Source organism: Lactuca virosa, chromosome 6 (assembly GCF_052849685.1).
Source record: "Lactuca virosa cultivar CGN04683 chromosome 6, Lactuca_virosa_CGN04683_v6, whole genome shotgun sequence".
NCBI lineage: Eukaryota > Viridiplantae > Streptophyta > Magnoliopsida > Asterales > Asteraceae > Lactuca > Lactuca virosa.
In genome coordinates this window covers 267,016,289-267,028,076 of record NC_136431.1, presented here as the reverse complement: position 1 = coordinate 267,028,076, position 11,788 = coordinate 267,016,289, and the positions used below count along the sequence as shown (strand labels likewise).

General features: G+C 40.3%; 1 protein-coding gene across 1 annotated transcript; it reads left to right on the top strand.

Moving 5' to 3' along the window:
- The first annotated feature begins 5,349 nt into the window (after positions 1-5,349).
- Positions 5,350-10,130, top strand: TRS120 (transport protein TRS120). Its single transcript, XM_079054995.1, has 9 exons — positions 5,350-5,872; positions 6,252-6,458; positions 6,598-6,780; positions 6,913-7,022; positions 7,097-7,156; positions 7,223-7,496; positions 7,598-8,744; positions 8,817-9,608; positions 9,681-10,130. The coding sequence occupies exons 1-9, from the start codon at positions 5,462-5,464 to the stop codon at positions 9,899-9,901; spliced, it is 3,405 nt and encodes a 1,134-aa protein (XP_078911121.1). The 5' UTR covers positions 5,350-5,461; the 3' UTR covers positions 9,902-10,130.
- The last annotated feature ends 1,658 nt before the right edge of the window (positions 10,131-11,788 follow it).

Genomic DNA, 11,788 nt, shown 5'->3' with positions numbered 1-11,788 from the left:
GATGTTCGGATCTATGGTCTATTGCCGACCGAATCTGGAAATTAAGTGTTCAGATTTCTAAACGTTTAATTATGGTATTAAACTGGCATATAACTTTTTGAAGTGATAAGGAGATTTATATGTCTATCTTCCCTATCTATATTCTCGTCACTATACATTGAACGCCTGCTTCGGTGTATAGAACGTCATGGTGAGGAAACGTAGTGGACTAGGAAACGATAACGAGATCCGTCAGCCTGATCCCCGAGCAGTTGAGCGTGCGCCTGAAGCAGTGCAGGTAGCTGAACATGTCACAATGGAAATGCTTAGAGCTCTGTTAGAGGGATGGAGGCTGAAGAAATTATGGTTAGGTTATGAGATAAGGAGCTTAAATAAGGTCCAAGACCGTAAAATAGGGTTTGGGTCTGATTGGAGTACGCCCAACGTACTCCGATGAGCACCCACGACCATCCTGGTCAGTACGCCCAACGTACGCCTCACGTACTGCTCTCTTTACTAGTACGCCCCGCGTACCCTTTATGTACGCCCCGTATTGTAACACCCAAAAATTCCAACCAATTTAAAACATTTTATTTCATTCAAAAACCATTAACTTCATACATCTTGTTTTCAAAATAGTTTAGACATCAGAGTATCCCCCAGAACCATATCACATAAATCATAAAGCATGAGGAGCGGTACGATCACGCCTTCGCCTTGCCACGATCTCCTGAAGTACCTGAAACAATAAACTGAAACTGTAAGCCCGAAAGCTTAGTGAGTTCCCCCAATGTACCTATACACACATAAACATACGCATGCAACAAAGAACAACATACTATGGGTCCAATCAACCTTCCGGTTGGAATACCCCTGGCCCTCAACCATCGGGTTGGAATGCCTATATACTACGAGCCCAATCATCCTACCGGGATGGAATACTCTCGGCTCACAACCATCGGGTTGGAATGCCCATACACCTATACGTACAACAATAACTACTATGGGTCCAATTATCTCGCAAGATGGAATACCCCAGGCCCTTCAACCATCGGGTTGGAATGCCACATACTATGAGTCCAATCATCCTACCGGGATGGAATAATCCTGGCCCACAACCATCGGGTTGGAATGCCCCACTTCCTATACATACAATAACTACTACTATGGGTCCAATCATCCCTCAGGATGGAATACCCCAGGCCCCTCAACCATCGGGTTGGAATGCCAACCTACTACGAGTCCAATCATCCCACCTGGATGGAATACTCCTGGCCCACAACCATCGGGTTGGAATGCCCCTACATTAGCAAACATGCACACATAAATGGCAACCACATAACACTCTACAGAACCAACATACTAGGGCCCTATCATCCTACTGGGATGGAATGCCTTCTGCTACTGCTCAACATACAAATCCCGCAGGTAACCTCCTACCAGCGTACATAAGGCAAGACCAACTACAGGTCTATGAATATAACCACTACCCAACTACCAGGGTGCTGATCTAACAAAACTTGCCATCACTTAACTACCTTATCCTCCAGGATACTAAGCTAACAGAGCATAACATCATATCATTATCCTATCTACTAGTATACTAGCAAGCATATCACCACATAAGCATAACAAGCTCTAAACAACAATTCAAAGGGTCGGCCTTGGTGCCTTAGACCCTTGAGTACAGTGAGGATAACTCACCTGAACGAAGAACCGAACCACGAAAGCACAAACCCGAAGCACTGCCCCAAACTCCAACACCTATAGCCATCAATGGACCATTGACATGAATAACCAATTACCATAACACCCATGAAGGTCAAAGTCAAAGTCCAGGCCAAAGTCAAACTTTATGACTGACTCTACTTGCCGAGTCAACCCGTTGACTCGTCGAGTCCTTATACTCTGAAAAATCTTAGAACACGACTCAACTCGCCGAGTCACCCCAAGACTCGTCGAGTCCAACGATCTCCGAGTCCCATCCTACTCAACTTACCAATTCACCTCCCGACTCACTGCTTCGAGGTTTAACCAGAAGAGATTGGGGTTCTGCGACCAGACTCGCCGAGTCCAAGGCAATCTTCAACAGACTCGCCGAGTTGTTCTTCCAACTCGCCGAGTCCATGCACATGTTCATACAACTCGTCGAGTACACCCATGTGACTCGTCGAGTCTCTCCAGTTCTCAATCCATACAGTGGCTTTTCGAACCATGCAGGGGCTCCAATCCATAGATCCACTCTTCTACAGTCTAACCCTCACATAAAGTGGCAAACTTTACGTGAAACCAAGGAGATATAGGCCCAAAACACTCTAGGGCTAGGGTTAAGGACTAGGGGGCTTCACCAATATCTCTTAGACAGGAGCTTTATGACATTTTGGACCATCACAAGCCTAGATCTAAGGTAGAAACCTCAGATCTAAGCCTCTAACTCGAAATAGCTCTCAATCATACCAAAAATGCCCCAAATCTCAAATGATAAAAGATCTAGATGCAAAAGAGCCCAAGCAACAGATTATTACCTCCAATATAAGCTCTAACTGAAGTAGATCCCGGATCTACACCACTCCTTTGCAGCAAGCCTCTTGATCTTCAAGCCTCTTTCCAAGATTTTCTCCTCCAAAGCTCTATTCTCTCTAATAATGGAGGCTCACTCGATTTTAGGGTTTCTGGATCTCAAAAGGGTAGTAAAGAGGCTAAGGGTGGGTTATAATGTTCTTTATATAGGGCACAACCCCCAGGATTAGGGTTTTCTCTCTACAGCACCAACTCGTCGAGTCCAAGCCGCCGACTCGGCGAGTTGGCCACTTAAACCGCGACAGAATCCCACTCCGACTCGGCGAGTAAGCAGACCTACTCGTCGAGTCCCTTCTTTTATTTACACTTTTGGCCCTTCATTGAACTTCTGAAATTTCGGGATGTTACACGTATACCCCACTAAACCTTAAAACCACCAAACTTCAGAAGGCCATAACTTCTTCGTTATAAGTCCGTTTCCGACGATCCTTATATCCACGGAAAGGTAACGAGAAGCCCTACACTTCTATCAACTCATACCATCCTTAAGACCTTCTGAACAAAAATCCAATTTCCACAAAAACACGAACTAACACTCTACCGAAATACCCCTAGGCTCCAAAACACGAACCGAACACCCGGATCACTTCAAATACATCACTCGCACCCAAATGAGCCTAGATCTCACCTTTTCAAAGACCATAATCCTTATAACGACCGATCTTCGGGCCACAACCTCGAATTAGGAATCGATTCGGAACAGGGCGTTACACGTAGTTGAGACAATATCAAATATCTCACGCATAAACTTATATTTAATACTTTAATTAATACTTGTATTAAAATCATGTTCATGAAATGGACTATGCACTCACATGTTAAAGTGATGACTCGAAATTCGGGCAGCGCTTCGCTTCTAGCAATTGTCTTTTCCTTTGACGAAACCTAGTATCATTATCACTAAGTTTTAGTCTAATATTTATTGCGACTAATTATTAGTCTAGATTCATCATTAACTAAAAGTCTACTTTAAGATCTATCAAGTAAGGATCAGTCAGGCAAGACAGTTGGGAGGCGGGACCATTTCAGCGTATAGCCTTTCTGAAATCGAACAACCAAGCCAACGTGACCATTCTAAACACCTCTCCCGTAAGTAGATCAATCAGTATAACGAATTTGAATCACTGATAAATATTGTTTATAGGTTCATAATAACGATAATGAACTTAAACATAAGTTATACTTAAAGTACGGTAAGCAGAACTCAACTTACTGGTGGTTTAGTGAGAAACCAGACTTTGTGTGGGCAGAACTTCTGAGCTGAAAGCTCTTCTTCTCGGGGCCTTCTGGCGCTCCGGGGCTTCGCTACTAACACGTAGGAGGTGCTAGGGAAAGGCTTAGAGGCTTGGGGGTGTTTGGGAGAGAATTGGTTGAGAAGGTGTGAGATTTTGGGTGAAAAACGAGCTCTATTTATAGGTTGGAGGAAGTGCGTACGCTGGGCGTATTTCGAGCTACGCTGGGTGTACTCCGTCCAAGTGTCGCAATCTCGTTCCAAGCCGTGGGGAAGAAGTTGTGGCCTAGATCTTGCCACGTGTCACTCGCTGGTTAATCCGAAAATTAATTATCTTCTAAAATCCGTAACTTTTGCATACGAGCTCCGTTTTTGACGTTATTTATATCCATGCGTAGGTATCGACGAGATCTACAACTTTCGTTTAGACTTCATCGGCTAATTTTGATTTATTTTTAAAGTTATATTTTAACAGTGTTAGACAGTTAAAGTCCGTTAAAAATTCATAACTTTGTCCTCCGATGTCCGTTTTCGACTGTCATTATATCGTTGAACTCCTATTAACGAGATCTTTAATTCTCGTTTAGGTTGTGTCGGCTAATATTCGATCGATCTAAAATTCGATTTCCGGACTGTATACTGCTACGCTGAATCTTATAAAAATCATAACTTCCTCTAACGAAGTCAGATTTGGACGTTCTCTATATGCACGCTCTCGGTTTAACGTCTACTACAACTTTTGTTTAGATCGCTAAGGCTAAAAAGTATTTCGTTAAAAATTTACTTTTACGATATGCGGATGCGTGTCGGTTTAATCGCGAAACTTTAGCGGGTCATAACTTCTTCGTTAATAGTCGGATTGAATAAATAATCTTCTATCAAAAAGTCATTTTAACGCTTATTATCTTTAAATTGACTAGACTGAATCTACGGGCGTTACAACCTTCCATTCCCCAATCTTGTCGCCATGTTCTCGAGTGACGAAGATGACTAATCTCACCTTCCATGTTCCAATTTGTTGTCTCCACAATTCGTTTGTGCTTTCCGTGGGCTAACCAGAAAATACACCCAATCGTATAGAACGAGAAAAAGACTATTTTTGGTTGAAAGTCGCTCGTCCTAGTTGTGTCGTGTACATAAAATCACATTCTCTTATTCTAATGTAGAAGGGGATCATGTCAGTTGTTACCATAATGATGAGGTTAATCGTGTCGGATAATATAAAGAATTATAACTTAATGATAAAAATTGATAATAACTTTATAAATCTTAAACCAGAGGACTCTAAGGATTAAAACCATAACAAAACCTATTGTAAAAACATCTCTCAAAAAGTTATTTTTGTTGACTCGAAAAAAATAAAGATACGTACCGTATTGAACATTTTTTTAGTTTTACTAAAATAAATAAAAGTATGGTACATTCTAACTATTTTGCCAACCATAGGGATTAAAAGGAGAGTTTAAAAAGGTGAAGGACTTCAAGTGAATGTTTGTTACACCATCATGGACTAGTTTGGTAAAAGAGGGTTTCATTCCCATTTCTTAATTTCACCGCAACCGATCTAAATATTGAAGTGAAAAAACCACACACTCTACTGTCAACCGCCCCTCCTCCCTTCTCCGGCTTGAACTCTCGGTACCCTTTGCTTTCTTCCCGGCGAAAACAACAATGGAGCCAGATGTCAGCATCGAAACCAGTTCCATGATCCGGATCGCCGTCCTCCCTGTCGGAGAAATCCACCTGCACCTCTTCCGCAAATACGCCGGGATGCTCGGCCGCCACCACAAGATCGAACTCTCAACTATCACTGATTTCTACAAAGCTGACCAAAAATCTCCATTCTCTCAACAGCCATGGGAATCCGGTAGTCTAAGGTTCAAGTTCATTGTAGGCGGATCGCCGCCGAGTCCATGGGAGGATTTCCAATCAAACCGCAAAATTCACGGCGTTATCGGAATCTGTCATTGTCCGTCTTCTCCTGATCTAGGCAGTGTTGCTGAGCAATTCGCTATGGCTTGTAAAGGATACTCATCTTCAGTTGTGCAAAGGTGTTTCGTTTTTTCCCCTGGAGATACACAGGTTATTTTCCCGATTTTCCCTAAGTTTTATATAATTTTATATCAATATCCAGTTCAATTACGTTATGGATATTTCACGAGAGTAGATCACTTAGTAGAATTCCGAATTGTAATGCTTTTGGTTTTGAATTGTACTTCTTGCCTTTCATTGTTTGACTTTCAGCTCTTGAACAACGTTTAATCATTAGCTTCCGTGTGTTTCCTTTTCCTACTGTTTCTTCTTCCTTTGTACGAGTGTAGGCGTCTTGCAGTATTTGTTACAATTGCACCACGACATATATATTCCAATCTTCATAGTTGCTTGCTAATTGTCATCCTATTCTTCCAAGAAATTATCCTAATAACATGATACCTTTGTTGTTGTTTATCTTATATTGCAGCTAGCAGACAGGAATAACAACAAAAATAAATTGGTTTTGTTTCCTCCTGCTGACCAGAGGACTCAAGAAATTCACCTGCAAACAATGATGCAAGAGATTGCTGCTTCACTTCTAATGGAGTTTGAAAAATGGGTTCTCAGACCAGAATCTGGTGGAATAATTCTGAAGACACCTTTAGATTCTCAAGCCAGTCTCAGCTCAGAGGAGGTTTATGTTTTAGGTGTCCTGATGATTGAATAATTGCTAAATTTTTCTCCCCCTTTTGTCTTAAAGCTATAAACATTGAATTATGAAGTACATGCTTCAAGAATGGAAATTAAACAACTTTTTCACAACTATATTTCAGGTGATCAAAGCAAAAAAGAGGAGACTTGGAAGAGCACAGAAAACAATTGGAGATTATTGTTTACTAGCTGGATCACCTGTTGATGCCAATGCTCATTATTCTACAGCTTTAGAACTTGCCAGACTTACTGGGGATTACTTTTGGTATGCTGGTGCAATGGAAGGTGGTGTTTGTGCTTTGCTGGTGAGTATATCAAAGGATCAATCATAGTATGTCCTTTAAAATACATGGTTACGTTTTAATGTTTATTTATATACAAAGCAAACCCAAGTATGCTGTGTAACATATGAATGTTTTGTGTTTCTGTTGTATAAGATGGATAAAGCAGTTCATAGGGATCCAGTTATAGAGGAGGAGGTCAAGTATCGTTACAACAGTGTCATTGTGCATTACAGGAAGTCATTTATACAAGACAATGCTCAAAGGTAGATAGATAGCTCCTTACAAGTTATCCACATGAGTAACATCTTATTTAAATTAATTTCTTTATTCTTTACAGGGTTTCACCCCTCAGTTTTGAACTGGAAGCTACTTTGAAATTGGCAAGATTTCTATGCAGGTAGATTTGTAAAACTTGGTATTTTGAAAAATCTACCCAATTATGATAAATTGTTGTGATTGACAGACGTGAGCTGGCTAAGGAGGTGGTTGACCTTTTGACTGCTGCAGCAGATGGAGCAAAATCTTTGATAGATGCAAGTGATAGACTGATATTATACATTGAAATAGCTCGTTTATATGGAACTCTTGGTTACCATAGAAAAGCTGCCTTTTTCTCCAGACAAGTGGCTCAGTTATATTTACAACAAGAAAACAGTTTAGCTGCTATTAGTGCCATGCAAGTGTTAGCACTTACTACAAAAGCATATCGTGTTCAAAGTCGCGCATCCATTCCCAAAGTGAGTTTTTAACTTTTTATTCAAATTCAAATTCAAATTCAAATCCCCTTTTTAAAATATTAAACTTGCTTACATTTTGGTTTGTTTGTACTTTATACAAGGATACCGGGTCATGTATTGGTGATAATGGGAAGATGAATCATGAATTGGTTGTATCTTTATTTGAGTCACAATGGAGCACTCTACAGATGGTTGTTTTAAAAGAGATACTTCTCTCGGCTGTTCGTGCTGGAGATCCTCTTGCTGCATGGAGTGCAGCAGCACGTTTATTAAGATCTTATTATCCTTTAATTACACCTTCAGGCCAAAATGGTCTTGCAACTGCACTTAATAATTCTGCTGAAAGGCTTCCTTCTGGAACTCATTGTCCTGATCCTGCCTTACCTTTTGTAAGGTTGCATTCGTTTCCTCTACACCCATCACAAATGGACATAATAAAACGAACACCGGGTCGACCCGATTGGTGGGCTGGATCCGCTCCATCTGGACCCTTCATCTACACACCTTTCACCAAAGGCGATCAAACCACCACCACAAAACAAGACCTCGTTTGGGTCGTGGGTGAACCCGTTCAAGTTCTGGTCGAATTAGCCAACCCATGCGGGTTTGACCTTTTAGTCAACTCCATATACCTATCAGTCCACTCCGGAAACTTCGATTCCTTTCCAATCACCGTCACCCTCCCTCCCAATTCCTCCAAAGTCATCACCCTCTCCGGAATCCCAACCAAAACCGGGCCTGTTTCCATTCCGGGATGCATCGTTCACTGTTTCGGTGTCGTCACCGAACATTTCTTCAAAGACGTCGACAATTTACTCCTCGGAGCTCAACAAGGTCTCGTGATTTCCGACCCGTTTAGGTGTTGCGGGTCCGGGAACGGGAAGGTGAAAAACACGAATGTACCAAGTATTACGGTTGTGCCATCGCTTCCGTTGCTGGTGTCGCGGACTGTCGGCGGCGATGGGGCGGTGATTTTGTACGAAGGCGAGATCCGCGAGGTTTGGATTAGCATTGCGAATGCGGGAACAGTTGCGGTTGAACAAGCACATGTTTCGTTATCAGGGAAGAATCAGGAATCGGTGATTTCGATTGGGTCGGAGGCGTTGGAATCAGCACTTCCGTTGAAGCCAGGGGCGGAAGTGACGATTCCGGTTACTTTAAAAGCTTGGCAACTTGGGTTGGCGGATCTTGATGGGTCTAGGCCCATGAAAGATTCAAGTAGCCCGATGTTGTTGATCCATTATGCAGGTAATTTTTTCTACTTTTTCACCATACAATGTTATAATTGTGTTTGAGGGAATTAACGTCTTTTCCCCTCAGGTCCCACAGAGAACCACCAAGAGCCGCCAGCAACCACCGGTCTCCTGCCACCGGGTCGCCGCCTTGTGACACCTTTAAACATCTGTGTCTTACAAGGGTTATCTTTTGTAAAAGCTCGCTTACTCTCAATGGAAATTCCTGCTCATGTGGGACAAATTTCTGATAATTCCACACACACAGATCGGCTAGTCAAAATCGACCCCTACAGAGGCAGCTGGGGCCTACGTTTTCTCGAACTCGAGTTATCAAACCCAACCGATGTTGTTTTCGAGGTCGGTGTCTCGGTCAACCTCGAAAACGTTGACCAAAATTCATCCGAATTCGATTACCCAAAAACAAGAATCGATCGAGACTACACTGCGAGAGTATTAATCCCATTGGAGCATTTTAAGCTACCGATTCTTGATGGTTCCTTTTTAGTAACGAATTCAAAGTCAAACAAGAAAGCGGAAGTCAACGCGTCCATAAAGGATTTGATTTCGAAAATTAAGGTTAGGTGGGTTTCCGGAAGGAATAGTTCCGGAGAGTTGCATATTAAAGATGCTACTCAGGCTGCCCTTCAGACATCGGTCATGGATGTTTTGCTGCCCGATCCTTTGACTTTTAGTTTCCGGCACGTTGACCAAGTTGACCAAGGTCAAGGTCGTGTACTGGCACATGAGATGACACCTATGGAAGTTATGGTGAGGAATAATACCAAGGATTTGATCAGTATGAGTCTTAGTATTACGTGTAGAGATGTTGCTGGTGAAAACTGCATTGAAGGGACTAATTCTGCTGTACTTTGGTCTGGTAAGTACATTTTACCCATTATAGAAATGCATTTATGTTTTTTGATTTTAACACGTGTTGTATTTATGGTAGGTGCTTTGAGTGGGATGAAGGTGGATGTTCCTCCACTTGAAGAAATTAAACATGCGTTCAGTTTGTATTTTCTTGTCCCGGGTGAGTACACACTATTGGCTGCTGCAGTCATTGACGATCCCAATGAAATTCTAAGGGCTCGGGCTCGATCCTCTTCTCCTGATGAACCCATCTTTTGTCGGGGCCCACCTTATCATGTTCGCGTAAATGGTACTCTCTAAACCTATTCTTTCTCTAATTTTTTTTAAAACCAATCGGCTAAACATTTAATGTTGGATAGAACTATATGTAGATACAAACACATATATACGTCTATGTGTGTGTGTATCGAGTCTGTGTATTTGTTTGTGCTATGTTGTAATGTATGGAACTTTTGCATCATGATGTGTAACTATTGTTGGTAAAAACCTTACATGAGGACTTTTTACATTAAGCTTTTCATTTTTAGAACATGTTGGGATAAAACAGAATAGGTGATACTGCTTTTGACATGAATTGGACTGATATTGGATATGATGTCGATGGGACATAAATTGTGATTTTTTTATTGTATACGAAAGTATGGGACAATGACGTGCAAATGACGTGAATGTCGTTATAGAGAGTAGTCCTTGAAGTTTTAGTCCCCAAAGCAAAAAAAATCTTTAGATTGGGAAATAGACTTGGGGTGTGTTTGGAAACTTTTTTTTAAAGAGTTCTTTGTTTATTTTATTTTATTTTTTATTTTTAACATGACTTAAAAGAAAAAGCTTGGTTTGAAAGAAGGAGCCTAAATTTTTTATTTTAGAACAAAAATCCCAAATCTAAAAGCTAGATTTTGAGAGTTTTTAGTAAGTTTAACTTTTTATTTATTTATTTATTTTAATGTATTTTTACATCTTTCAATAACCTATAACTACATTTGTCAAACCTTATACAAATAAAACCTATAATTTAAGTTAGTAGCTATCGAAAGTAGGGATGAGATGTAAAACCGGAAAACCGTATCAGAAACAGATGCGGACTGGAACCGGAATCGGAATCGTTAGAAACAAAATATATAGAACCGGTCCACGTTCTGTGTTTAAAGAATGTCTTTATCTAGGTTCCGGCCTTTGGGTCCGGGTAAACTGAGTTTAAGAACCAGATTGATTTCTGTAAAAACTTTAAAACATACATGTCTCATTCGTTTGAAGTCGGATTAGCATAGTTTAAAGTTTGTATATGATTTTAGACTATAATTTTTTTCTTATTTTTGATTTTATACTCATCGACTTAAAATCCCCTAAAGTCGGTATATCAAAGCTGAATTTTTTTATTTTTCAGCTTTTTTTTTTTGTATTCTATAAATTTTTTAAAACATGGATATCTATTTTGTTTGAACTCGGATTAGCATACAGATTTTTCCAATGTGTACTTTAGAGTTTGTACATGATTTTAGACTATAATTTTGTCATTTTTGGTTTAATATTCAATAATTTACGGTCCTCCGAAGTCGGGATATCAAAACTGAAAACTTTTAAAGTTCAACCGACTAAGTAATTACCAAAAGAATATGGTTTTCTCAGGTTTTCGGGTTCCAGACCATTTTACCCGATTCTATCCGACCCATTTATCCGGTTCTACCCGACCCACTTTAACGTTTTCAGGTTTTTCAGTTTTAGACCCACTTTATCCGGAATTGAACCGAACCAGTTCCTATATATTGATCTAGTTTTTGGTCCTACAAATCTCGTTAACTGGTTTTCGTGTTTTCCGGGTCCCGGTCCATCTGGATCGGGTTGAGATCCACTTTCGTCCCTAATCGCTAGTGGAGAGTACTCTTGGTTTGGTATGACTACGCTAATTATAAAATGTCGGTATTTTTATCAACTATTTTTTTTTGTTTAATTCAATTTTAAACTATTATTATAATAATAATAAAAAACTATTATTATAATTATCATCTAGTGGTCTTTTTATTTTTGTGTTTTTAAAAAAATAGGGCGATTGGTAAACAATGAATATTTTAAACGGTCAAAAATTAAGATAGCTAAATTATTTCAGAAGCTAATTAAACAGTCGGATAAAAATTAAGATGCCTAAATTATTTTCGGCTTATCTTTTTGGCGAACAAAACAAATGAATCA

What these genes read in the sequence shown, in the direction of transcription:
- TRS120 (XM_079054995.1), top strand. Translation starts at nt 5,462, where the DNA reads ATGGAGCCAGATGTCAGCATCGAAACCAGTTCCATGATCCGGATCGCC. An exon ending in CCAGTCTCAGCTCAGAGGAG is followed by an intron (nt 6,459 to 6,597) that starts GTTTATGTTTTA and finishes ACTATATTTCAG; the next exon opens with GTGATCAAAGCAAAAAAGAG. An exon ending in GTGGTGTTTGTGCTTTGCTG is followed by an intron (nt 6,781 to 6,912) that starts GTGAGTATATCA and finishes CTGTTGTATAAG; the next exon opens with ATGGATAAAGCAGTTCATAG.